The 26,293-nt window shown below is 50.3% G+C and overlaps 11 protein-coding genes across 11 annotated transcripts; 5 read left to right on the top strand and 6 right to left on the bottom strand.

Moving 5' to 3' along the window:
- Positions 1-142: 142 nt before the first annotated feature.
- N7511_001208 (small subunit rRNA maturation protein TSR1) lies at positions 143-2,606 on the bottom strand (the record flags this gene model as incomplete). The annotated part of the gene is made up of 2 exons (XM_057123633.1): positions 143-2,442; positions 2,498-2,606. 2 exons carry the CDS (start codon positions 2,604-2,606, stop codon positions 143-145), a joined length of 2,409 nt encoding a protein of 802 aa, XP_056989366.1.
- Positions 2,607-2,890: 284 nt separating this feature from the next.
- N7511_001207 (WDR46/Utp7 family protein) lies at positions 2,891-4,542 on the top strand (the record flags this gene model as incomplete). Its single annotated transcript, XM_057123632.1, has 2 exons — positions 2,891-3,523; positions 3,580-4,542. 2 exons carry the CDS (start codon positions 2,891-2,893, stop codon positions 4,540-4,542), a joined length of 1,596 nt encoding a protein of 531 aa, XP_056989365.1.
- Positions 4,543-4,873: 331 nt separating this feature from the next.
- N7511_001206 (urease accessory protein UreG) lies at positions 4,874-5,927 on the bottom strand (the record flags this gene model as incomplete). The annotated part of the gene is made up of 3 exons (XM_057123631.1): positions 4,874-5,414; positions 5,536-5,634; positions 5,752-5,927. The coding sequence occupies 3 exons, from the start codon at positions 5,925-5,927 to the stop codon at positions 4,874-4,876; spliced, it is 816 nt and encodes a 271-aa protein (XP_056989364.1).
- A 920-nt stretch (positions 5,928-6,847) lies between these two features.
- On the bottom strand, positions 6,848-9,248 carry N7511_001205 (LIM domain-binding protein; the record flags this gene model as incomplete). Its single annotated transcript, XM_057123630.1, has 3 exons — positions 6,848-7,627; positions 7,684-8,777; positions 8,945-9,248. The coding sequence occupies 3 exons, from the start codon at positions 9,246-9,248 to the stop codon at positions 6,848-6,850; spliced, it is 2,178 nt and encodes a 725-aa protein (XP_056989363.1).
- Positions 9,249-10,971: 1,723 nt separating this feature from the next.
- On the top strand, positions 10,972-13,815 carry N7511_001204 (ATP-binding protein; the record flags this gene model as incomplete). Its single annotated transcript, XM_057123629.1, has 1 exon — positions 10,972-13,815. One exon carries the CDS (start codon positions 10,972-10,974, stop codon positions 13,813-13,815), a length of 2,844 nt encoding a protein of 947 aa, XP_056989362.1.
- Positions 13,816-14,365: 550 nt separating this feature from the next.
- N7511_001203 (actin-binding ADF family protein) lies at positions 14,366-15,083 on the top strand (the record flags this gene model as incomplete). The annotated part of the gene is made up of 5 exons (XM_057123628.1): positions 14,366-14,371; positions 14,440-14,450; positions 14,512-14,763; positions 14,834-14,882; positions 14,949-15,083. The coding sequence occupies 5 exons, from the start codon at positions 14,366-14,368 to the stop codon at positions 15,081-15,083; spliced, it is 453 nt and encodes a 150-aa protein (XP_056989361.1).
- Positions 15,084-15,786: 703 nt separating this feature from the next.
- N7511_001202 (DUF4050 domain-containing protein) lies at positions 15,787-16,974 on the top strand (the record flags this gene model as incomplete). The annotated part of the gene is made up of 1 exon (XM_057123627.1): positions 15,787-16,974. The coding sequence occupies one exon, from the start codon at positions 15,787-15,789 to the stop codon at positions 16,972-16,974; it is 1,188 nt and encodes a 395-aa protein (XP_056989360.1).
- A 3,831-nt stretch (positions 16,975-20,805) lies between these two features.
- N7511_001201 (uncharacterized protein) lies at positions 20,806-21,458 on the bottom strand (the record flags this gene model as incomplete). Its single annotated transcript, XM_057123626.1, has 2 exons — positions 20,806-21,227; positions 21,293-21,458. 2 exons carry the CDS (start codon positions 21,456-21,458, stop codon positions 20,806-20,808), a joined length of 588 nt encoding a protein of 195 aa, XP_056989359.1.
- A 652-nt stretch (positions 21,459-22,110) lies between these two features.
- On the bottom strand, positions 22,111-23,370 carry N7511_001200 (peroxisomal membrane protein PEX14; the record flags this gene model as incomplete). Its single annotated transcript, XM_057123625.1, has 1 exon — positions 22,111-23,370. One exon carries the CDS (start codon positions 23,368-23,370, stop codon positions 22,111-22,113), a length of 1,260 nt encoding a protein of 419 aa, XP_056989358.1.
- Positions 23,371-24,233: 863 nt separating this feature from the next.
- On the top strand, positions 24,234-25,490 carry N7511_001199 (PAPA-1-like domain-containing protein; the record flags this gene model as incomplete). The annotated part of the gene is made up of 3 exons (XM_057123624.1): positions 24,234-25,020; positions 25,072-25,178; positions 25,230-25,490. The coding sequence occupies 3 exons, from the start codon at positions 24,234-24,236 to the stop codon at positions 25,488-25,490; spliced, it is 1,155 nt and encodes a 384-aa protein (XP_056989357.1).
- Positions 25,491-25,997: 507 nt separating this feature from the next.
- N7511_001198 (uncharacterized protein) lies at positions 25,998-26,285 on the bottom strand (the record flags this gene model as incomplete). The annotated part of the gene is made up of 2 exons (XM_057123623.1): positions 25,998-26,155; positions 26,231-26,285. The coding sequence occupies 2 exons, from the start codon at positions 26,283-26,285 to the stop codon at positions 25,998-26,000; spliced, it is 213 nt and encodes a 70-aa protein (XP_056989356.1).
- Positions 26,286-26,293: the final 8 nt, after the last annotated feature.

Raw genomic sequence — 26,293 nt, 5'->3', positions numbered from 1 at the left:
TTAAGATGCCTGGGTCTATATGTACTTTTGGTGTATCATGACAGACTCCTTCCTTCAACAACGGAGCTGTTCTCATCGTCGTGTAATCAATTCAGTCAAATGGTATCATATCATCCACTTCTTCGGAACCCAAGTCACTAGCTTAGGCAGCAATAGCCTCCAAAGGCTGAGCTTTGCGAGGGAAAACACGCTTGTACAAACTGATACCCACGGAGTCTTGCGGGTTGATCTTGGCATCGAAGGTAGCCTTGAAGTAACCGTGTGTACCCAGACTCTCCTTGAAGTATCCGCTTCGGCCACGGCGGGTCCACAACTGGAGGGCCTTAAACCATTGGATGTCCTCGGAGTTGAAGAACATGTACCGGATGGTGACAACCTTCTTGTGGATCTTGTAAGGGTGACCAGTCAAGATGGCGCGCTTAGCAACCACACGCTTCTGATCCGGAGCAACGACGGTACCGGTTCCGATCAGCTCAAGGCGGTTCAGGTCAATAGCGTCTGTTGCGTCGGCGGTATCCATCTCTTCGGGGTCCTCAACTTGCTTGTTCTTGAAGACGAGGATGGGAACTGCACCCCATGTAACGGGTCCAATCCAGGAGGCGATGGCGCTGCGGCCAGGGTGCAGGAAACGGTCGAACTTGTGGACATTGTTTGGCGTGTTGTCAGATGAGGAGAAGATAGGATTGACGATCATGCGGCGAGGGCCGCACTGGACGACAAGCTGCTCCTTGGACTTGAGGGGCTTTTCGTAGCTGGAGCTCAGAGTCATGTTCACGTTGACCACGGCCTGCTTGTGCTCGTGGCGAAGCAGCGAGAAGAGCGAAAGGGGCTGGGGCTTGTTGCGCAGAATGGAGGGCACTGCGCGGAGGTGCACATCGACCCGGATACCAGGGTTGACACCGCCTGCCAATGCCTCCCTCAAGATACGGTTCTTGGAACCCTTATAATCAGCAAACTGCAGCAGTCGGCGCCAATCCTCGGGCTCGTAAGGGCGATCCTCGGATGTCTCCCAGGTACTGAGCTTGAGGTTCTTCAATCCACGGAAACGGGCCAAACGCTCTCTAGCCAAAACGTTGGGGTGCAATTCAATTTCATCGGGGAACTCGAGATCCTCCTCTGCCTCGGTCTTGCGGCTGGCACGGTAGGCAGCCAATTCTTGGGCCTCATCCTCTGGAGATGGGTCAAGGAACATCTCGGACTGAGGGTATTCTGAGGGGCCACCCTCGGTCATGGCATCGTTGTGTTCAGGGAACACACCGTCCTCTGGTGCACCGGCAGTGTCCATTTCCATAGGCTCGTCTTCGTCCTCGGCGTCAGATCCAGAGTCTGACATGTCTTCTAGGTACCAAGCGGACTGGTATTTTGAGGTTCCCTTGGGCAACTTCTTGGGTGTTGCGGGAATGTGTGTATCGTCATCTGAGAAGTAGTGGTAGTCGTCCAGCAGAACACCCTTCTTCTCGGTTTCGGCCACTGAGACCATGTCATCATCGACCATCTCGATTTCTTCGGGGGCAACAGTGGCCATATCATCCTGGTCCGCTGTGGGGGCGTCTAGAACTTGTGCGGTCTCGTTGGTATCGACGTTCATTGTATCGTCCTTCTTGGTTTTGGTGGTTGCTAGCGGTGCAGCAGTGATCGAGTCGATCTGGAAATCGCCCCAGCCGGGAAGGTGAACGATTCGGTCAGCTTTCAGGCCCTTTCCGCGAACAACGCCGGTGATAACGACGTCGTCCACAACCTCAAGGTTGGACTCGGGCCACTGGACATTTTCGACAAACATCCAGCTACGCTCATCACGCCAGTGGATACCCTTGGGAGTGGCAGTGCAAAGGGAACGGATAGCGTTGGAGGACTCCTGTCGAGAGTCGAGAGACATGACCTTCTCAATAGTCGGGAAGAAGTGGTTGATGAAAGATTTCAACGAAGCAGCAACTCCGGGGCGCTTCTTGGGAGGCTCAACCCGGTTAAGACCCTGAACAACGGTCACAACGTTTGAAATACCTTGGCTTTGGATTGAGCGCAACAACATCTCTCCGTCCTCATCAACCTCAACCTCGGAAGACAACACCAGCATGACGAAGTCGGCCATGCGGCACACATCCAGGGCACTGAGCAGATCGTACTTGGCTGGAACATACTGCACACTCTGGCGGAATCGATCGATGCGCACGCGGGTAGGTTCATCGGACGAGCCTTCACTCGCAACATCGACACTCTCGTTGAGGGAGGTAATAGCGGCGGCAACGTCGATTTCGGGGGTCAACGGTACAACTGCGACATGACGGGGAGCACCACTCTGACCAGCGAATAGGCTGGTAGCCTGGACCCGGTCCTGCTGCTTCGTTGCCTGCCTCTGACGGGCGGTGTTTCGGCGATCGAGTTTCGACTTGAGCTGTTGGTGGGGTGTTTTGCGTGAGCCCCGCTCATCACCTTCAATTTTGCCTAAATAAAAATCATTAATATATGAGATTGAAAACTCATATCACTGCAGTCATACCTTTGGCCTGGTCCTTCAAGGCACTCTTGGAGGCATGTTTGCTCTTGTAGGGCTTGTGCGAAACCTTGGTGGTGGACCGGTGGTGGTGCACCGTCTGGGAAGGCGCCATATTGGCACTTGACCCTTTGAAACGAAATGGCAGAGAGTCCAGATTGAAATTCGAGGATACTCAGAGATCCCAGGGCAAAACAATGCTCACAAATGCAATATCAAAGCACGAAGTGTTCGCAAAAAAAAAAAAAAAACCGATAAGAAAACAAAATTCGCCAGTGGAGGATAAGCGAGCGGTGAGTGGAAGTCTTGGCAACCTTTTGGGCAAAACGACATTTTTTTCGGGAGCTTCTCGACCACCGCTGGATCTTTACGCTGGGTTGCCTTACGAAGATTTCGAAAATGGCCGATTCATCCTCGAAAATGGCCGTTACTCCCTCGGGAGACAACGAAGCCAAGCTGAGACTGGCTGAAGCCCAGAACACATACGGACGAGGCAAGGCCAACAACGTGAAAACCGCGCGAGACAAGAAGTTGCGCTCAACCCTCAAGAAACAAGAGTACAAGCACAAGCAGGCTGTCATTCAAGCGAAAGATGCTGAGATTCTGCTCGAGCACACTGAAGGATTCCTCGAACCCGAAGCCGAACTTGAACGAACATACAAAGTTCGCCAAGATGATATCAAGGCCAGCATTGGAATTGAGGCCGCGAAGAAGGGATTCGAACTTAAGCTCACCGACATGGGCCCTTACCGTATGGACTATACTCGGAACGGACGTGATCTGCTCTTGGCTGGACGGAAGGGACATGTTGCGACGATGGACTGGCGCGAGGGCAAACTCGGCTGCGAATTGCAGTTGAATGAGACCGTGCGGGATGCCCGCTGGTTGCATAACAACCAATACTTCGCTGTTGCGCAGAAGAAGCACACCTATATCTACGACCACCAGGGTACTGAGATCCACTGCCTTAACAAGCACCTGGAGCCATTGTTCCTGGAGTTCCTGCCCTATCATTTCCTCCTTGCAAGCGCTGTGAGTCTTGTTTTCTATTGAATGCTTCTGTTCCTCGCTAATTGATTTATCTTCAGCAAATGAGCGGTCACCTCAAATACACCGATACTTCGACCGGCCAAACCGTTGCTGAGCTATCCACCCGGTTAGGCAAACCCACAGCTCTCGCTCAGAACCCATGGAACGCCATCATGCATGTTGGACATCAGAATGGTACTGTCACACTATGGTCTCCCAACTCTCAAACTCCGCTTGTCAAGGCGCTTGTGCACCAAGGTCCCGTCCGGTCAATGGCAATGGACCGCCAGGGCCGATACATGGTTTCTACAGGCCAGGACCAGAAGATGAATGTGTGGGATATCCGTATGTACCGTGAGGTACACTCATACTCTTGCTACCAGCCTGGTGCATCGGTTGCTATCAGTGACCGCGGCCTGACCGCCGTCGGCTGGGGCACCCAGATGAGCGTCTGGCGAGGCTTGTTCGATGCCGCCACAGCCGACCAAGGCAAGGTCCAGAGCCCATACATGGCCTGGGGTGGAGATGGTCAGCGCATTGAGAATGTCCGCTGGTGTCCGTACGAAGATATTCTCGGTGTTGGACACGACCAAGGATTCGCCAGCATTATCGTCCCCGGAGCCGGAGAGCCCAACTTCGACTCTTTGGAGGCCAATCCCTATGAGAATGTCAAGCAGCGCCAGGAGGCCGAGGTTCACTCTCTGCTTACCAAGCTGCAACCCGATATGATCTCGCTCGACCCCAACATCATCGGAAAGCTCGACACTATCAACAACAAGAAGGTCCAGGAACAACGCCGACCCGAAGAGAAGGAGGACCACATGGAAAAGCTCAAGAACCGCGGCCGTGGCCGCAACAGTGCGCTGCGCAAGTACCTTCGCAAGAAGGGTGGCCGCAACGTTATCGACGAGAAGCGTCTCAAGGCCGAGACCCTGCGCAAGGAACATGCCGCTCGCACAAAGGACAGACTCAAGCAGGAGCGTCAGGATCTGGGACCGGCTCTGTCCCGGTTCGCCAAATAGAAAGGCTTATCTTATTTCTTGCTTGTCGGGCATCTGTCAAGCAGGAGGGCAACCAACTTACCAAAAAAGCACCCAGATACCCAGCCCTCACACGGCTTCTGTGACATATTTGTTGGAGATTTGGCGACAGCTGCATTCCAGGCGTTTTTTGGGGAATCTATGTATGTATTCGGGCAAAAAAGCAGTCATTTCACGAGTGTGTACCATCTACTTCCAACATTACAATGAATATATTGAATTGAATCCAATTGCATAACCCCAAGTCTGCCTGTTTTCCATGAGCATAATCTTTTTTAGAGTCCAAAAGTCAATAGATCCTCTCTGCTCTACTCTACTCATCAACACTCCCAGAACCCCTCACAGCACCCTCTTTCCACCTCCTCAAACTCTCCTCATACGCACCACTCCCCTTCCAAGCACTAATGATCAAGTTAATAATATGATCCATGCCCTTGCCATCCTTAACAACCGCAAAAACAGTCGGACCCCCCTCCCGCATCTTCTTCGCATCCCGCTCCATAACACTCAAATCAGCACCAACAGCAGTAGCAAGATCAATCTTGTTCACAACCAGCAAGTCAGACCCAGTAATTCCAGGCCCGCCCTTCCGGGGCACCTTGTCACCGCCCGCAACGTCAATCACGTAGATGATGAAGTCGGCCAGCTCGCGCGAGTAGTTCGCTGCCAGGTTGTCGCCGCCAGACTCAATCAGCAGCAGGTCCGTTTGGAATTGCTTCTGCAATTTCTGGAGGGCGAGCAGGTTTGCGCTGATGTCTTCGCGAACGGCGGCGTGTGGACAGCCGCCTGTTTCGATGGCGCGGATGCGCGAGGGAGCTAGGGCTTTGTGGCGGGTGAGGAACTCGGCGTCTTCTCTGTTTTTGAAGTGCGAGTGGTTAGTGTGTTGTTCTTTTTTGGATATGGTATGGTTTATGTTTAGACCTAGGTCTCGGTATAGGTCCTGGTGTGGGTTTAGGCGGGGTTCGGTTCTCTTACTTGGTGAAGATATCGTTTGTGACAGCAGCGATGTTATACTCGTCACGCAGAGCGCGAGAAAGAGCCAGCATAAGAGCAGTCTTTCCGGATCCAACAGGTCTGCTCGGATGTCAGTAACTGTCTGTTCTGATGTCTACATCTCGACGGAGATTTGTCGATAGAGATGAACCACGCCAATGAGGCGTGATCATGCCCTATCTACTGAATGATACATACCCGCCGATACCAATGGTGAAGGCACGATCCTTCCAGTCACGGCCCTCGATCAGTGGCATCTCACGGTTCACGTAGGAGCCTGGACCGTCGAGGATGTCGTGGGAGTGGCCGTGGCCATTGAAGGGATCATCGTGGGAGTGGCTAACGCCAGCATCGTGAGAGTGAGACTGAGCCATGTTGGAATATGAAATGGCTGTACTGGCTGTACTGGCTGTGAGATATGGAGGAAGCAAAAAGAAGGAGGGGCAATGTTTTCTCAAGCAAGGGAGAAATGGTGGGGAACTGATAATGATAACAAATGCCGAGCTGCCAAACAGTTGGCCGATGCCGAAACGGAGTTCGCCGGCTTGTGGGGATCTTTGAACTATGTGAATCTGAATATTCGAACTACGAAGCATAAAGTACTGTAGAGAGAAAGCAGGTATTGATGGATTCGTCAAAAAAAAAGCGGCAGAAAGAGGACAACCCCTGTGGGAAAGTGTCGGAAAAGATCACCAAGGCCACCAAGCAAAAGGCCCAAATGGAACACCCCAATGCACGCGGACGACGTCCCCAAAACAAGAGACTAGAAAACCGGACGCCGGTTCAGTCACCAAACACGGATATCAATAATTCTGTCTGTCCACAAACAGACAAGCAAGGAAATAGCGAAGAATAGCCAAAGCCTAACAAGACCAAACCAGAAGTCGTCAAATCCCAAGTATGGCAAAAGGATCGAAAGAAACCGAACGCGAAAGTGAAAACAAAACATGCAATGTCAGGCGGTTATCCCGAGCAAACCAAGGAAACGCTGAAAGGAAGATAGAGTACATTAGGTCGGAGTCAAGTGGGATCGATGCGGCTCGGCGCCGTCTCCGAGTGAGGATGATGGGTAGAGGCCACACGCAATTATATCCCGACTGGACTGTGAACTGAGTCGTCATGTGCCGAAAGCGGAGAAAGATCGTTCAAGGCGATTGAAGATCCAAAAAAAGGAATAAACAAACAAGGGTGGGCGATATGCTTTGCCCAGGTATCCAGTCGTACGCCAATTCCACATCGCCTGAAAATGGGGATGAAAAAGAAGCCGAGTAAAAGCAAATGAACTTTAACATAATCAGGCCGCGGCGCCCTTTTGTCGTTTTGGCACCCGAGGGCTAGCCTTCACTTTCGCTGAGCCCTGTTGGGGTGCGCCGTTAGCCTCGACTCCAGCGCCATCCTCGGACTCCATTTTGACTGTGCTTGCCCGGCGACGTTTGTTGCCACCTACATTTGGACTGTTATTGACACCAGCCGGTGATGGCTGCATTGGTGGTTGCATTCCTGGGGGACCAGCGAGGTTGCTTTGAGCAGGGCTTGGGTGCGCTGAGCCACTCAGATGAGGCGAGCCTTGTTGCCCTGGTAGGCCAAGATGTGCCATGGCAGGCGAGGCGAACTGCGATGGCGCGCCCATGCTAGGCCCTCGAACATTTTGCATAGGTTGCATACCCGGATTCATGGGGCCTGGAGCAAAGCCAGGGTTGGGATTTTGCGTTTGGAGAGTGCCGACGAGACTTCTCAATGCGTCAGGAGGTGTTAGGTGCGGGACTGTCTGCGAATATTGGAACAGCATCTGCATTTGAGAGATGGTCTCCGCCACCTCCAAGAAGCCCATGACCGGGGTAGGAACACCATTGGCAGTAACCATGGAGTCCGGAAGTGATAATAAGGGCGAAGACTTCTGCTGGGCGCGCTTTGCATTTTTAGGAACCTTAGGGCTTTGCTTCAGCGAGTCGGCTTCCATGGCCAGCAGCAGAGATCGGGGGATGAACTCGTTATGATTGAGAACATTGATATCAAGCATCTCAAGTCTGTTGTTGACATCGAAATACGCACGGAGCGTGCCATTAGTAAAGAGCTGTAGACAAAAAGTCAGCGCAATGGAAAAATGACAAATGAACATTGAATACGTACCTGACACTCATTCTTGAACCAATAAATGAATGAGGTTTTGCCACTCTCTACAATGTGACCTCCATTTCCAGACTCCCGCTCACGGGCAGCTTCCACGCACATCTGAATCTGAGTGATTCCGCTGGTGAATTGAGTCAGGTAGTAACGTGCAAGAGCAGGCGTCGCGATCTCGAATTGCTTCGAGCCCGCGGTATTGTTCCAAACACCCTGTCGCAACACACCACCAGGAGAATAGAAGCGTTCGACAAAGGTCTGCCAGTATGAAAGATCATGTGCCTCACCCCGGGATTGGAAATTGCTCAAAATCTCAGCATAGCTGTAAAGAGTCAAGATTGATTGTCCCGTCTGTTTCATCCTTTGCTGCATCATGAGAGCGTTCTGGTGTTGTTGCGCTTTCAATTGAGCTTCCTGGGACATCATCTGTGGATGTTGAGGGCCCTGTGGCTGACCTGGTTGGCCTTGCTGAGGCTGTACGCCCTGAGGAGTCGGCTGCGGACCGGGCTGTCCCTGTTGATTTGGCTGCTGGGCCTGAGGCAGTTGCTGTGGTGGGGGATTCGGGGTGGCCTGGCCCTGAGGCATTCCCTGCGATTGAGGTGGTTGGCTAGAAGGGGTTTGAGCCGGTTGGGAGGGCTGTGGTGTACCGCTCCCTGGTGGCGGGCCATGCTGTGACTGGGGAGTGGCGCTTTGCGCTTCGTGCATGTTCGGTGGTTGCGCAGATGCCCGCTGTGGTGTATGTTGGCCCGGCTGTCCATTATTCGCCTGTTGTTGTGCCTGCTGAGCCTGGTGCGCCTGTTGCTGTGCCTGCTGAATGGCAAAAAATTGCTGCTGTTGGAGGTTTTGCGGCTGGCCATGCGGCATTTGTTGCTGCAAGTGCATTCCCATGTTAACGGGTCGCATTCCGGGGTTCGCTTGCATCGCAGCCATTTGAGCGGCACTTATTCCTTGGGTACCATTGGGTAATGAGACAGGGAGTCCGTGTTGTTGCTGCTGCTGTTGCTGTTGTGCCTGGTGTTGCTGTTGTTGTTGAAGCATCATCCGCTGACGCATGAATTGCTGCTGTTGGTGCTGCTGTAATAATTGCGGATTATTCGCGACTATAGGATTGTCAACAGTGTTAGTATGCGGCCCAGCAAGATGTTTCGGGCATGATGTGGATGTAGCGGGGGCGATAATCGAGCGCGGAGGGTGCCGATCACGTAACCCAACCGTACAATATCACACACACAAACATGATCAAACAATGATTAGGCTAGATACTGACAATTTTGAGGGAAGGGTTGGCCCTGAAGCATATGCGCCTGCGCGGGATTCAGGTGAGAGAGAGCGTGGGCATTCGGTACCGGACCGCCAGGACCAGCCGTGCCAGCGCCCGGGGGCATCCCACCCATCATCGGACCAGCTTGGCTCACTTGAGGCCCTCCTGGCGCGGATACACCAGGGTGCATTTGCTGTACCATTCCGGGACCTGGGTGTCCATTTGGATGTTGTCCAGCCATTGGGTGACCGGGGGGAAATCCATGCTGTGGCATGCCTTGGTGGGCAGGGAACGGCTGCGTCATCATCATTGCTGAGCGACGAAGTCACCACTAAGGGGAGACTTCCTAACAGGTCGCGACAGTGAAAGAGCGGTGATTCGTGGCAAAGGAGAGAAGCGCGTCTAGGATGCGAAGGCCGCTTTTAGCTGGCGGGCCCAAACGTAGCAAGTGACTCCGGTATTCAACAAAGATGCGTAAGCATCGATCGGGCCTGCAAGTCACTCACCCGCTAACCGGTGACTTTTCTGGAGAGAGAAAAGGGTGTCAGTGGGGAGTGATAAGAGGGAGGTCGGATGAAAGCCCGGGGGGGCAGGATGGTTAGGGTAGTTAGGGGGGTCGGTGGTGGGAGGGGCTGGGCTACAAAGATACAGACAGTCACTCACCACGATGAAGATATAGAACTAGATGTTGACAGAGTGTGTAGGGGAGTTGGCGCCCATAAGGGAATTAAGGATGATCGCCCGGTGGGAGAGAGAGAACTGGGGACGGAGGATCCGGGTCCGTAGGTGGAGGATCTAACCGAGACGACAACGCGATCAATATCCCCTGGAAAAAGATGAGAAGAAAATAGCTACAATGACATGATGAAGGAATTGTAGTCTTAATCAATCATCTCTGGACTTTCTCAGGAAACGCGAGGCTTTTTTTCCCTCATCTCAGTCTGATTCCAATCACGCGCTATGCCTAATAGGGGCGTGATCACGTGAGAAGTCTCTAGTCTTTTTCTTCAACTTTTTTTTCTTCGCTCTTCTTTCTTTCTTCTTTATCTTCTTCACTCTCTCTTTTCTGTGCAGATACTTCAGTTCTGCTTTGCAGACTTCAAAGATACTTGCATTGGCTATTCACTGCCTTTCTTGAGCTATCTTGTGTGCTTTTGAGTGCTTTCATGATGTGGATTGCCTCTCAAGTGGCATGATGGCTCATACTAACCAACAGATCAGGTGCTGGCACCTTTGACCTTTCTGTGAGTACCCAATTGTCTTTATATTTCCCCCTCCTGTTCAAGGATGACAAAACACTTTACTTCTTTACCCTCCAAATCGACAATGCGGAGATAATTCGGACTTTCCTTCCCGGTTGGTCTGCTACTTGCCAGTATATCTTGTCTGAGATCATTCTGTCATGCATATTCACTATCATGTCTTGTAAAGAGCTCTCGCTAACATTGCCCTTCAGTTATAGTATCTTGACACGCACAACATGGACGAACAACCAAGGCAAATTGATCAGGTGATGAAAAATTCTCGGATGTAAACTCACAGACCTGTTCTTAATGCGCAAAACCGTGTAGAGATTTCCGTTGCCTTCCTTCTGATGATCAATTTGCCTTTGAGTTCATTTTACTATATACTTCTCTGAATATCTACTTATTTTAATAAAATCGCTTTCCTATAACCTCATATACTTCTTTGTGTCTGTAAACATTTGGGCTGAACTTTATTAGCATCCTGGTTGAAGATCATTATAGCATCCTGTAGTGGATCCCTAGTCTTACATATGACATGACTATATAATGCTTCTCAGGTCATACATGAGCGTTGGTAACCTGTGAACTCTCTTTCTTCATTGCATATGACATCGTGGTAGCTTCTCTTGCCTGCAGTTCAACGATGGAGAAAATATCAATCACGTGACTCTGTGTTTCTCCCTCGCAGGGTCCGTCTCATGCGCCACTTGCGACTGAAGCAAGATCTCAATTCCCGGCGATATCATACATTCAAATCTGGTGACCTTGTCCCGGATGTATTCGTCAATGCAACAGGTTCGGCTGTCCATTGCGCGCCCCTGTCGATTTGTCGCTCATCGCCGTTATTCCGCACCGTTATCCGCACCCTCACGCCAGTTCCATTTATCCAGAAGATGCCTCGTGTCGCCACCCCAAGACCCTCATGATGTAGAATCTACAGCGTCGGGGGAGTTTACAGAGGACAATACTGTCAAAAGCGAAGAACCGTCAGCCAGTGGCCCGTCCGTTCCTTCTCCGTCTCCCGCATCGGTCACTACGGCCACAAAAAAGTATGGATCTGCCGTGCGCAGAGCTATGCGAAACCGGAAATCGACCCAAGAGGCATCTACATCAGCAGCAACTGTACCTAAGTGGTTCTTTGAGCGCAACACTGTGTCCCACAGCCCCGATATCCACGCTCCTACACAACCGCTACAGCAGGTTCGGATAACCAAGTCAGGGCCACCGGAGCCGGAAGATGTTACAAATGAGGATCATGCTACCGGGGGCGCGCCCGATTCGTCTGAACCTAGTGAACTAGCTCCAGAGAATCGCTACGCTGTGGCTCAGGAATCTTGGGATGAGCTTCGGGCCTCGGTCAAAGCAGGCTTGCGGCTACCACCCGCAAAGTATGCCAAGGAACCTTCTGCGAAGAAGTCGCATCTGGCACTGCACTACCCCGGGAAGGATGGAATTTTGTTCTTGGACGCGGTGGTGAAAAGGCTCTCTCACGAGCTAGGTACTGACCTGGTCACCCTCAATGCCCAGGATATTGCCCAGTTGTTCAGTGAGCAAGACCTAGCAGATTCAGGCGTAACTTCGCCTATTCGATCTCTTGGGTATGAGGTCTATCGGTCTTCTGTTGCAAACCACTGGTCAGAATTGGAGGACCATGAAGATGGCGAAGATGATGTTTCTGAGATCCCTGGGGGTCCTCGTGGAATGCACGGGGCAATTGGAGCGCCTCGATTTATCACAATCGAGAGCAGCAAAGATTCTGGAGATATCCCACTTCCCAACTGGCTTGGACTGAAAACGCTCTTGGGATCTATCAATGGCCAAGCGGACCCGGATCCAAGTATTGGAGCTTCTCGAAGTGGTCAGCGTGCTGAAACCCGCTGGATTCAACTCGTCTCCGAGATTCTTGGCCAACCAGTGCAGTCGACAAACAATGCCTCGGCTGAAAGCCCTGAAACAGACGCCAGCAAGGCTCAGTCATCTCGGGACATCATTGTGCATATCCAGGATTACCGTGACATTCAGAACACCCGAGAAGGGTCAAACTTCATTTCTATCTTGCACAAAGTCATCCAAGATCGGAGAGGGGCTGGATCCAAGATTCTGTTGATCGGAACAACCTCCCAGGAAATCCCTTCTGCGCCCTCGGCGGATGGCGCAGGACTCCTTCAGAATGTTCTTGATGATCAGTTTTCGAAGACCTTGTTTGTCACTCCGGCTATGAAGTCAAAGGCAGCAGAAACTGTCTTCGCTGAAGACTGTAAGAAGCGCACCATGGACATCAATATCCGCCACCTGCAAAGCATGCTTCGATTCCGCCTGAATGAACAGGCTTCGCCAGCCAAGGACAATATTTTGAGCAACCGCGCCTGGCCGCTAGAGCAAAGTACAATCAAAGAATCCGGAATCGAGGATCGATACTGGTCATATAACCAAGTGCATTGGATTGCCACCCTTGCACTCGGTTGTGCAGAGACCAATGAGCCGTTTGGATTTGAACACATCCGCCGCGGTATCGAGCTGATGGATAAAGGTGATCGGGTGACTAATGAGTGGTTGAAGGAGAAGTCTCCCAAACAAAAGGACTCGGAAGCAGGCCAAACTCGCGAGCAGTTGCTTGCTTCTCTGCGCAAAACATGCAACACACATGAGAAGAAGCTTCTCAATGGTGTGGTCGATGCAAACAGCATTCGCACAACGTTCAACGATGTGCATGTCCCTCCCGAGACTATTGACGCGCTGAAGACCCTCACCTCGCTGTCACTTATCCGTCCCGAGGCCTTTACATATGGTGTTCTTTCCACTGACAAGATCCCCGGTCTCCTCTTGTATGGACCACCTGGTACGGGTAAGACACTCCTCGCAAAGGCCGTGGCTCGCGAGAGTGGCGCCACTGTGCTCGAGGTCAGTGGATCTGAAGTGTACGACATGTACGTCGGTGAAGGTGAGAAGAACGTCAAGGCGATCTTCACCCTCGCCAAGAAGCTCAGCCCCTGCGTTGTCTTCATCGACGAAGCAGATGCAATCTTCTGCTCACGCACCGGAGCCAGCAGCCGCACCTCCCATCGCGAACTGATCAACCAATTCCTACGCGAATGGGATGGAATGAACGACCTCTCAGCATTCATCATGGTTGCCACCAACCGGCCCTTCGATCTAGACGACGCCGTTCTCCGCCGACTACCCCGCCGACTCCTTGTCGACCTTCCAACCGAGGAAGACCGCCTCGCAGTCCTGAAGATCCACCTGAAAGAAGAACAACTCGACGACTCGGTCGATCTAGCCGATCTAGCCCGTCGCACACCCCTGTACTCAGGCTCCGACCTGAAGAACCTGTCGGTAGCAGCCGCGCTCGCATGCGTCCGTGAAGAGAACGAGGCAGCAGCCAAGCACACAGGCTCCGAGCCATACACCTACCCCGAGCGCCGCATCCTCACACGAACTCATTTCGAACGCGGAATGGGAGAGATCAGCGCTTCCATCAGCGAGGATATGTCATCTCTATCTGCCATTCGCAAGTTTGACGAGCAGTACGGTGACCGCAAGGGCCGGCGTCAGAAGAGCGCTGGGTGGGGCTTCATCCCTGGTCCTACTGGCGAGGCTGCTGTTCAGTCAGCCCGTGTTCGTGACTGATCTTTGATCTTGATGCATCTTCTTTTCCTTTTTGTTGGCTTTTGTTGGATTGTGTTGTTTGGAAACCGGGGGCTTTTCCTTGTGTACTATTAGCGATATGATAGACCTGTACCAATAGTCAAATGTATATACTGCCATCAGTGGACACTTGGCATTTACGCAATTATTTGATGATCATTCTGGCTTTTTCTTTGGAGTGGAGTTTGCCTGGTGAATAGTAGTGCCTAATCTAATGTGTTGTGGGAGGCTCATGTTGAGCCACAGGCAGAGACATTTCAGTCTTGCGTGGTATTCGAGTTCCTGCGTCCACGTATGCATGGAGCATTTCTTTGCTCGCACTATTTGTTCGTTGGGTGAGCTTGCTGTAGCTAGGCAGCAGATAAAGAGCCGCTTTGAGTATGTGATTTGGGAATAGATATATAAGAGAGGAAATAGAACGCAGACCAACACCTCCTTCTCGTAATATCCTTTACATCGACAGCAATTCCATCGTTGTCTAATCCACCAATCTTCATTTGCTCCCCTTGATCGATATTCAATCACTATCAAGATGTCGGTACGTGCTCACCTCCCCAAGTGTAGGCATAGTAGATTGAAACACTAACATCTCACATTACGGTCCAGAATCCATCCGGGTACTTGAGACCCCCTATTAATATTAGGATATATACGACAGCAACTGATTAAATATTCCAGAATAACCATTCACGACCAGTGCATCGCCGCATACAACCAACTCCGCTCGGGGAGAGGAACCCCCAAGCCCAAGTTCATCATCTACAGAATCTCGGACGACACCACTACCATCATTCTGGAGGATTCATCCCCGGAGACAGACTACGAGATCTTCCTCCAGAGACTTTTCTCTGCGGTTGACAAAGATGGAAATCCGGCTCCCCGCTATGGCGTGTACGACGTGGAGTATGATCTTGGGAATGAGGGCAAACGGTATGGATAGTGTTGTTTGCGATCAAGTGAAGGTTGAGATTATCGCTGATCATGTATACCGAGCCTGTAGCAGCAAGACTGTCTTCATCCACTGGGGTCCATCTCAGGCGTCGATCAAGGTACTGTTTCCTAAATCTTTCGGGACTATCCCTTCTCGCCGATATATATCAGCTAACCAATGATAGCTTTGCATGCTCTACGCCTGCAGCAAAGAGCAGCTGCGAAAGGCCCTTGACGTCAGCATCTCCATCCATGCAGATAGTCGGGATGAGCTGGAGTGGAAACAAGTATTGAAGGAGGCGAGTGGGGGGAAGGCATAGATGCAGGTGTGTTGGGAAGGGATCGACATGTTAAGCAACAGGGTAAATAGGACTGAGCTCGGCACTTGTGGACGGCGAAATAATAGGCAATAAATCGGACAGTTTTGCTGGTAGATCGTAAGTTGTGCTTCCTTACTCTACAGCGTAGCCCCGGCAGTGCATATTCCATTGTGTACAGTAGAACTGCACCAAAATGCAAAGCTTTAGGGCTAGAAGTACGGAGCATTGACTTGGTGTCAAGCCGACTTGGCGTCCACCGGGCTCAATATAAGCGAAGTCTATACTTCGTAGTTCTCGGTTGTTGGTCAATCGCTTCGTATTGCCAGATTAAATGCGGGAATGTGGTGTGATGGCTCGGACATGATCCAACATGGTTATTAATAGCTAATTTAGTGGAATCGAGGGCATATAAACATATAACCACCCTATAAAAAGGACAGAGCAGCTCGCAGGTTCAACCCGACAGAGGCATCTCCGCATTGGGGCACGTGCCATATGACATCGGGTCTGATCTTCCCGCCACCTCCTCTCCCGTCCAGGAATCTCAATCTCTTGTGTGAAGATATCTTTCTCTCATATTCTCCGCCATTTTTGCATACCCCAAGTAAATCCGGGGTGGGAGTGGCACGGGCGAGCAGAGAAGAAAAAACCTTACAGCTCCCCACTTCACCCGCACAACCCCCCACTCCACCGAGATCGCGAAATGATGGCGACAGGGTCTCGCGACGCCTCAGTTCGCGACGCCAAGTTATTCGTCCGAGAGGTTGTTCGCAATGACTGGGAATTTGACGCTAATGTACCTTCCGCTTCCTCCGCCGACGGTACCCTCTGCCATAACCGCGAGGTAGTCGAATGGCGGGTGCGGGAATTCGATAGCCCAACCTCAGAACTCGAAGCTCAGAATTCAGACACAGAGGATGATGATGATGATCCTTCGGCGGCGGTAGGAGATATCGCGATCGAGCGCCGTCGCAAACGTCGTCGTCAAATGGACGAAGAGATGGCATGGAATGCGGGTCTGCGCATGTGGATGGCAAGGCGCAATGCATGGTCTGGGGCCAAGACCCGGCGGCAGATCCGGGCCGAGGAGGGAAAGCGTGCTTTGGCTGGGCAGGCCGATACAACAGATCAATCCGATACTGGTGGTTCGGCGGGTACCTCCCCAGCTACAACCTTGCCTGGTCGAAGCACTGAAGCTGTGGGCGGATCCGATCTGGCGTCCAAAACGGAAACTTCGCTTTCTATCCAGGACCGGGAGAAAGGCGAGGAGCTTCAGCGGCCAGTAGAGCCGACATCTGGGCAGCAAGCGGACCTTGAGGAAGGACAATCCACTGCCCTAGACGAGGAGGCCAAGCCCAATGATTCCCTCAGCACAAATATCACAAACCCAGATCATTTGTCCTCAGATCCTAGTCACCTGGCCTCACTCCCTGCTGTGGAAGACCAAACAGAAGAGGAGAAGGAGGAAGAAGAGCTCGACGAGCCACTCTTGCCAGTCGCACCTCCCTTCATTTCAGACGACAATCCTGTTCGCGCAACTATTAACCCCGCAATCTACCCCTCAATCTACACCAAAGTCGTTGTACAAGGCATGACGCCCACGGTTCCCGTCAACCTCGCCCATCTGACCAAGGCGATGGTCCAAGGCTGGAAATCAGATGGCCAGTGGCCGCCCAAGCCAGCAGCAACATCAATCGTCCTCGCAGACGACTCCACTGTGCCCAAGAAGCCAGATCCTCCTGCGAATGACGCTCCCCAAGGGAGACGGAAAAACAGTATCACAAACGCCGTGAAGAAGGTTTTCCACTTTGGGCCCTTCCACAGACGTGGTTCAACCAGTCATGATGCTGGAAATGGGGCTGGCGCTGGCGCTACTGGTGCTGCTGTTTAGGTTCAATACGAGGAGTAGCTACCATTCCTACCTTATTCCGCTGCACATGAATTATTGCATACCGATTGCAGGTCGAGGCTCATGCTGGTCGAGGGATATTTGCATATGGCTTCGGTGGTCTTGGCTTTATTTGGCGTCTTCTTCGGTGATTTTTGATATTGCGTTTTTGTTTATAATCGGACATGTTTTAGGCATGTTGCGTGATTATCGTTAGTTTAAATCACATCTATCGGCTCGTTTCATGTGAGTCCTCTAATCGTGGAGCTACGGGCCATGGATCATTATAAGCCATCATACTGTTCTATCTCACCATCAAACAGGCATCGTGCCCATAATTCCTGTTTGCTTCTCGAACTATTCAGATATCACAAGCCCATGGGTTTTCAGTAAGAAACTGCTTGGTTCTTTCATATCTCACTGTGCTCCATCTTTACATTGAAAGGGGATCTTGGCTTTCATCCACAGCATATTCATCTTCACGACTCTGATTTGGCGTATCAGTTCTCTTGGTGCACAGACGTCCTTTCATTTTAACCATGCCATTCTCTTCTCGGCCACGCCAGCCACTGCAGACTTGACTTTCCTTGCCCATCGCTTGAAGAGCCTCCTTTTCCGGCTACAGCGTCCGTATGTCGGCACCTTCGCCTGCATCTTTCCAGGGTCATTTTCAAGATGACAAATGCATACATTCCATGCTTGTCCTGTACAAAGCAAGGTTATGATGAATGCCTATGTTGTTTCTGCTCAGCCTGCGGGGAAGTCGGTCACACTCGAGACTGCTGCACTCAAACAAGATGCCACCATTGCCATGGATGGCATCAAATTGACGAATGTCCTAGGGACATAGATACCCAAAATCTGCGATCATATATGCTGCAACCCCATGCTTTACCTAAATCAACAGGTCAATTTCCGTCCGTCGAGTTGGAATCTGACGCTTTTGTACATTCTACCCGTTGGCTCTCTCTAATAATACATTCTGACATGTTATATGATAGAAGAGCGCGCAAATAAAGCCCCAGACTACGGAAGCCCGTCCCATACCATTTTCAATCCGTCATCAAAGTCTTGGGGTTATCGATCGTCTATCAATCTTGCGCCATCTTATCTCAAAGACCAAGCAAAGGTACAACAATAGATACTCTGAGCTTCTTGACTCGGCTGATATGGGTATTGAAACCTTGCTGGAGAATAACTTGAGACTTTGCGTAAAAGAAATCTGCGAGAGAGGGCAGTTTACTCTTTCTAGGTTTGTACTCTGTCTGAATTCAGTATCCTTGGGTCATGAACTAACAGCGGTTATTCGAAGCTTGATTGCCCTTGCTGGAGACCCGGAAGATTCCCAGGAAGCTGGGGTCTACCTTCATATATTATGGAGGAGGAGTATACCGGGCTGCTTCTGGTTGTATGTTGGACAGGCCAGAAATTTGTGTGAGAGAATCGGCACACACAACAATCCGTGGCGCAGACACCGACAAAAGTCATTACATTACACAATCTGGCACTCAGGAAGTGACATGGAGTCGGTCTTTGTCAAACTCGCCGTGCACGACGTCTTTAATTCTGAAAAGGGCCAACTATTACTGAACCTCCAAGAGATGTGGATGTGCCTGGTCTTCCAAACTCTTAGAGGTTTCCATCTGGATGAGTTTTTACCACCTATGTCGAAGAAGCTATGGGCAGGAAATCATCTTAATGTTTCCATACCTCTATGGCAAAGTTTCAATGCTATTCCCAATGCGGAAACCAAGGGGGGGGAGGCTCGCCTTCAAAGAGTACCTGTGCCACACGGAACCAGCGATACGCCATTGGGCTGAAGACGCCCGCGATGCCTTCAATGACCTTCGCAACTCCCCGGATCCTCTCCTACGTCGCTATTATCTGGAACTCAACCAAAAAGCTCGGAAAAAGGCACAAACAGCGTGGGGAAAGAAGAAGTATGACGAGCTACGAGGGTACCTATCAGGGAAAGTAGTACTTATTACAGAGAGCCATCATGGGGAACTAAGTGAGGTCCGCGCTGGAAGCTTTCGTTTCACAGTTTCCCGAAGGCTGGGCTTGAATGTCAACGGTGGGGACAGAGTCTTGCTAAAGATGCATTTAGCAGAGACTAGCCCGCATGCATATATCTATGCTAATAAGGCGAGGTTGGACGATCCTGCCAGTCGATTGGCAGTATCTATCGAAGGATTGAGTGGGGGGTTCTTCAGGTGGTTAACAACAAATGGAACCCTGAACGTCCAAAAGATGAACTCGTTGGTGGATATTTTGGAAGGGCTGACCCTAAAAGAGAGTGAATCACTCGCTCGGCGCTGGCTTGTGAGGCGCATAATTCCAGGAGTAAAAGCCTCGAAGAAGCATACATACACATAGCTCGATGTATCTTTCACCTGGCACTTCCTCCGAGTCTTTCAAAAGGCGAGAAAATAATCATATCTCCAAAAATAAATTAAAAAAATATAAAAAAAGATAGACATAGCATGTCCTGGTTTCGATCCAGGGTCTGTTTGAAGGTTAGTTGGATGAACCTGGTAATTGATGTAGTCGGTGAAACATACCCTCCGGGTTATGAGCCCGGCGCTCTTCCCCTGAGCTAACATGCTGAATTGGGTAAAATTGTCCGCCATTTTTTACATCATGAAGGGAAGACTCCTTGGAGTACGGCCAGCTGCACTGTCCAGAACACACAAGTTGGTAAATGCGATATATATTAACACCTATATATCTTAATAACAACATAACTTATACATTCTACCTCGTTACTTGCCGATAGCTACTGATAAGATTTATCAATACTATATTAAGATTTAGAGGGTGTCGACAAGCCGGGTGGTTGCTATTACAAAAGATACCGAAAATTACGGACACCAAAGTGCAATCAATATCAACATATCTTGAGAAGTAAAAAATTCAAAATCCTTGAACTTAGCTGAAGAACTGATTTTTATATAGAGATTATATATGACGTAAGTAAAGCTTGTTGTAGACAAATGTTGTTGAGTTATCAAGTTGTGAATTATCGCATTTACTATGTGTTCGGACTACGCAGCTCGCTAGTGTTGCGCATCTTGGTGGTGAATTACGGTATCGCTCAGGTGTCCAGCTTGAAACACCCACGTAATTTTATGTTAGATTTTGCTAATCTTTACACCACAGCTTCAAAAAAAAATCAATAAGAGTTCCAAAGCGCATAGCCAAAGAAATGAGAGTATAAAAAAATAAAAAAAAATAAAAGAAATAAAAGAAAAAAAAGATAGACATAGCATGTCCTGGTTTCGATCCAGGGTCTGGTTGAATGTTAGTTGAATGAACTTGGTAATTGATGGAGTCGGTGAAACATACCCTCCGGGTTATGAGCCCGGCGCTCTTCCCCTGAGCTAACATGCTTATTTGGGTAAAATTGTCCACGTTTTTTGGCATCATGAGGAAAAGGTTCTACAGTCATTCTCGTGTCCCATTGAAAGCACCATGTTAACCTGGGAATGTTGCTGGCTTAACTTATAAGTTTAATTTTCTTACAGGTTAAATACTATAGGCTATAATATTATGTTCAGAGTACTCAGATTATTTCTTGCTTTGGGTAAATTCGTTCTTACAAGTGGGGCTTATGTAGATGGTCTAACTAACGCTACGGTCTCTATCAAAGTACAATACATTTTCTAATGTTACATTCGAATACCTTTGGACTCTATTTCAATATAGCTTGTTGTACTAGTATGTAGCTCAAAATCCTTGGATATAGGCGATATAATAACAGTAAACAAGAAAGACAACCCTAGAGGACACCTCGAAAAAATAACCACCACGAAGCAACTGTCAACGTGTCTTACCCTATTGCAAAGCATCGACAGCCTTCTTAATATCAATGGTCTCATCTGCCCTGGCAGCTGGGCCTCCCCAGAGAACAACACCCTCTCCATCAACAGCCCAATGCCCACTACACTGCCACCTACTCCCGCTCTCTGTTGGTCTATTCCAGATACCCTTTTCCTTCCCGATCTTCAAGACCCCCCATAATGCCGCTGGATTGAAAAGATGGCTCCAAGAAACAACCCCTAAGCCCCATTTTGCATAGATCTCACGCTCAGCATCGACAATCACAGTCACAGAGCCCGAAGAAGGGTTACCAGGACCACCTAAGGCTTCCAGCCATTTCTCCGTCGAGGCCTGGTCGCTGTGAGATACGGCTATGAAGTCGATATTGGGGTACTGGGTTGCTGCATCTCTCATCGTGATAAAAGTAGCTTCCGCCACTTTATCGCGGTATAACTTATTAGCTTTACCTGGTTATGTATGCAGGGTGTTTTAGGTGACGGACCTGGGCATCCACAGTGTCGAAGGAATGATATGACCGTTGGCTTTCCATTATCGGCTGGAAGGAGCAATCGTGAGCACGATGGTGCTTTGTTGCCGACTGATGGTGTTGGTGAGGTTTGGATGTATGATGGAGAGGACCATGATGATAGTTCTTTGAAAACACTCATTTTGCCTGTTTAGAATGTTGATATGTGTGGACGGCAGACAGAGCGGAGTAGAAAGGTCAGATTGGAAGTTCCGATGTATGAGATTAACTTGTTTGGGGAGTAGCGCGACTCGGTCAGCTTTCGTCACTTGATTCTGATCCTCTTGGGAGCAAGGACTACAGTAATTTAACGGGAAAATTATGATGAAGGAAGAAAAAAAAAAAGATAGACATAGCATGTCCTGGTTTCGATCCAGGGTCTGGTTGAATGTTAGTTGAATGAACTTGGTAATTGATGGAGTCGGTGAAACATACCCTCCGGGTTATGAGCCCGGCGCTCTTCCCCTGAGCTAACATGCTGGGAATTGTTGGGAGGGTCTCCATATTTGGCTATATGACCCAGCTCAGCTAAACCCACGACAAAGCCCTGTTTGTTGGCTTATCATTTTGCTATTTAATTCGCAATAATTTTATAGGCCTATTTCCTTCATTCTTACACTGAATCACGCTTATCAATGGTATTTTGTTATTGTCGCAAGTATTTCCAATTATGCAATACATATATATTGTGCATGTGCACCTGGACAAACACCGGCAAGTAATAAAAGGCCGACAGATAGCCAGCTATTTAACGTTACCGCTCACAATATTATCAAAGTAACCAGTTATTCGCATCACCTTGCCCCAGCCTGAATGCCTCCATGTCTTCCTCCCCGACTAGCAGGGAAATTGCGCGCACTCAACAGTGCACCCTTAACACCGCGAATATCCGCCCTAAAGCTAGAAATAGCATCCTCCTCAGCCTTTCGCAGACCGGAATTACTATCCGACCCTGATGTATGCGAAGCGTTCCACACCCCATAAGTCGAACCCGTCGAGTACGCGGGTGCACTATAGATCAAACCATCGCAGTAGTGATGGAGATCCGAGAGACCAGTGCGCATTTTGTCATCGAGAGTGCTAGCATCATTCTCGGAGTCAATGATACCCCGTAATTGTGAAGTAATGGACTCGATCCGGCTGATGTGGTTGTTAACTGCAGTCGTCGGCGTTGCGAGTGTCGAGTCTGCCGAGTTAATCGGATCTGCGCTGGTAGGTACGACTGTCGTCTCGGGACTTGTCTGTGTTGCGACATCCCGGTGGAACAGTTCTGTTGGGTCGGAAGCGATTGAGTCGGTGTCGTTGGCCTCTTCCTCGTCACTATAAGGGCTGACCTTGCGCGCTGTGAGCTGGGGCGGGATGACGGAAACTGTCTTCTCGAGCTTCTCGTTCAGTTTCTGGAGATTATCCCCTGCTGTCGCTGCAAGCTCGTGTCTTGCGCTTGTTAAGCTAGCGAGCATGGGCTTCACTATGAATTCGCTTGCGCCGTAGATACTTGCCCCCAGACCGGCGGCTCCATAGAGTGTATAAAGAAGATTATGCATTGTGACCAGCGGCGGTGGCTTGTTCGACTCGAAGAGGAATTCCGGGTAGGTGATTATGGGAGGCGCATCTCGGGAGACAGTGGTGGGCGCTGCGATTGGGCGCTGTGGCGGCATGGCACTGGTATCGGGGGCGGTCGATGTAAAGGTGGCAGGAGAAGAGGGTGTAGGTTCAGTACGAGGGGCTGAGGCAGGTTGTGCCTCTTCTTGTGCCTTATCATCGGCCGCGGGAGAGCTGCTTGCCTCCGCGTTTCGGGAGACGCCGAGAACTTGCTGAATGTCTTCGGAACTCAGTCCTTTGGACTCGAGAAAGGTAACTTTGCGGTCTGTTGGGGCATCTTTGATTGACTCATCCTCCAAGAACTTGGATGCTTGCGCTAGCAGGTCTCCTCGGGATGTAGTTGAGGGTGCGGGCGCATCATCGGAGCTCGGCGAAGATGACGGGGATTCATCTGCTGTGCCACTGGCCCTCTGCCACGAAGGAATAGAAGATTTGCGTGTGTTATCAGACATTATTTTGTGTCTGAATTGTCAAGTGGATTGATGAGGAAGTTGGAGTGGAGAGGAGAGGCTTTCCCCAGACTTGGAGCCCATGTGAGTCCGACCTCGGCTGTTGCAACATCGGTATACACCTCAGGCACCACACCCAATTCTTAGTTTTTGCGATCTTTCGCAAGTTTCCTGTGACTTGGATACTAAGAATTTGCTGAAAATGCTTAATTAGAGAACAACCCGTAGATTTTGATTATGCAAAAGCAAACTAGTGCTGAACGACACCTGAGAGACAGACGAAGCCTAGCTAAGTAAGACGAACTTCTCACAACCCTTGTCATTGAATTCAGGTGCACTCCGCATAGAACCTACTTACTATCACCTCACTAGTAAATCATAGCAAATAACAATGATCTCTGACAAGTGAAACTGCAGTCTGTAAACCCCGAGATATCAGAGCCACCGCCCGGCAGAATGGTTCGGCCAGTACTTCATTTGCTCAACGTCAACATCAGCCGAGACAGCAAGTAACCAGTGAGTATGTACCCCGATTCTTGTGATTTCCGTTGCCTTCTGCCTTGTCCCTCTCCAGCATGGTGGTATTGGCATCTCTCAGGGGACAATTAGCCCCCTGTCGCCCTGTAGCGCTTTGTTCCTCTGGATCGTGGCGTCTAGGACCTGTGCCTCCCCGTTTACACCTCCGCATCGCATCCTGTAGATGAGGTGATTGGGCGGAGGATATCTTTCCTGCCTCTTACAGGCGTCCCCCGACTTCCCGATGGTTTAAGTCGCTACTGCCACACACTTATCAATGACTCTATCCCACATCATTTTCTGTGTTTTCTGCACTCCCACAAGCAAGCCCCCCTACCACATTGGGCACCATGTCACTCCGCCGATCTCGTCGATCGCGAGGCACTCAGGATGAATTCGCCGAACCGGACGCTAACATGAGGACCAGATCAACACGACACACTCGTGCTACTACTTCATCTGTATCCGTCTCGCGATCTTCATTAGACTCTCCTGGAGAATCGGTCAGATCACTTCGCCTGACAGTTAAGATGCCTGCCAATAGATTGCGTGAAGCGACGGGCAGTGGTCGCCCCGGGCGCCGCTCTGTCAATGTGTTTCGGGAAGATCCCATTGTGTCAGGACCCCGCTCCAGTCGGAACCGAAAGAAGATTGTAGAAGTTGCTACAAGCGATGAGGAAGAAATTGACGACCAAGAAGAAGATGAGGTTGACGATGAGGATGCACCTGGAGATGACGACGACGAAGATGCTGATGCGGATGCTGACGCTGACGCTGACGGCGACATCGATATGGACGACACCCCACCACAGCCACCTATTAGACGTGGCAAGGCTGTTCCTGCACCTCGCGCAAAGCCACCCAAGAGTGTTGAGGCCAAGGAAATGGAGATGGATGAAGACGAAGAGGACGAAGAAGACGAAGAGGAAGAGCAGATATCTGATTCCGACGAGGATGCCGAGGGGGAAGTCGAAGACCAGGACGAAAGCGGAGTCCCAGATGTCACCGTCGATGACATGGATGAACTCGATGATGACATGCTTGACGACGAACTAGAGGGTGAACTCTTGGATGGGGGCAAGATGACCAAGCGTCAACGAGGGAACCTTGGGAATGATTTCCTGCAGCTTCCTATGGGTAAGCAAAAGCTAGAATATATGACGAAGACTGGTGCTGATTAGCAAACAGAGCCCCAAGTCAAGAAGCACTTGACAGCGGAGGAGCGCCAAATGCGCCGCGCAGAGATGGCCCGACGTAGGAAGAACCTGAGTGAAAAGCGCAATGAAGAGGAAAAGGTATGCGTGCAAAGATCGTGACGGAAGTACCCCCGCTTACATGTGAATCAGATGGACACAATCAACCGACTACTCAAGAAGCAGGCACCAAAACGACGTGGCCGAGCTGCAGCAAACGAAGCCCCCGATGGCACCCCGGCCGGTCAAGAGACCTCCGAGCCTGAGAAGGCCGACCCTATCTTTGTCCGATGGGTCAGTGGCCCCAATGGTTGCAAAGTCAACGTGCCAGAAGAATGGCTGGGCACACCTTCCGGACGAATGTTTGGCGCCCGTCCACCTGCCTCTGTAGGTAAAATGGTCGAAGAACTTTGAGGCTACACACTGCAACTTATAACGGAACGGCGCTTTGAGGGAATATCTAATACGGCATTCGGGAAGGACCGGACATCTTCATTCGAAAGGGAACAACGTGGAATGGCGTTCAAAACATGTTTTAATTACATACAAGCTGAAGCCATGCAATTTGTCAATTTTGACACTTATTACTCCGTCTCATGCGATTGAGCTATATTTTAACCCCCTTATATCAAAGCCAACAGCTGGGCACCATCCAGCATTCCATGTCGCCGATATAGATAACCCGAAGCAACCTACCAGCGAGTACTTCGAAGTTGACCTTTAAATCAATCCTATGTGTCACAGCCTATTCACAAGACTGGGCGAAGTGCAAGGCAGCGCCTATACTACCTCCAGTGCTGGAGTCTCGGGGAGAGAACCCGATATTGAGCAAGGCATATGTGCCCATGGGAAGAAGAGAAGAGTAGCGTTTGAGCCAACTTTTGCGCTCAAAAAGCCAATGCCACAGAAAGTCCAAGCTCACTATTTCTCCGTCGTTGACGTAGTGGCGTCGCCCTGAGCAGGGGGAGCGTCAGATTTCTCCTTTAAAGCAGAGATATCAGAAAGTCCAGCAGGCTGGTGAGTTCCGTTCAACTTCTCGTGTTGCATTTGCTGGAAAGTCGGTTGGAAGGTGTAGTAGCCTGTAGATGGGAAAATTCGGGGTTAGGAAAACCAGGTATCGAAGATAGTTATCTCTCTCGAGGGACTGCACATACCTGTGAAGACACCAACACCAATGGCCAGAAGTGCAGGAACAAAATTGCGACTCATTTTCCGTC

Source organism: Penicillium nucicola, assembly GCF_028828085.1.
Source record: "Penicillium nucicola strain IBT 29836 chromosome Unknown utg000001l, whole genome shotgun sequence".
Taxonomy (NCBI): Eukaryota; Fungi; Ascomycota; class Eurotiomycetes; order Eurotiales; family Aspergillaceae; genus Penicillium; species Penicillium nucicola.
This window is presented reverse-complemented; position numbering and strand designations above follow the sequence as displayed.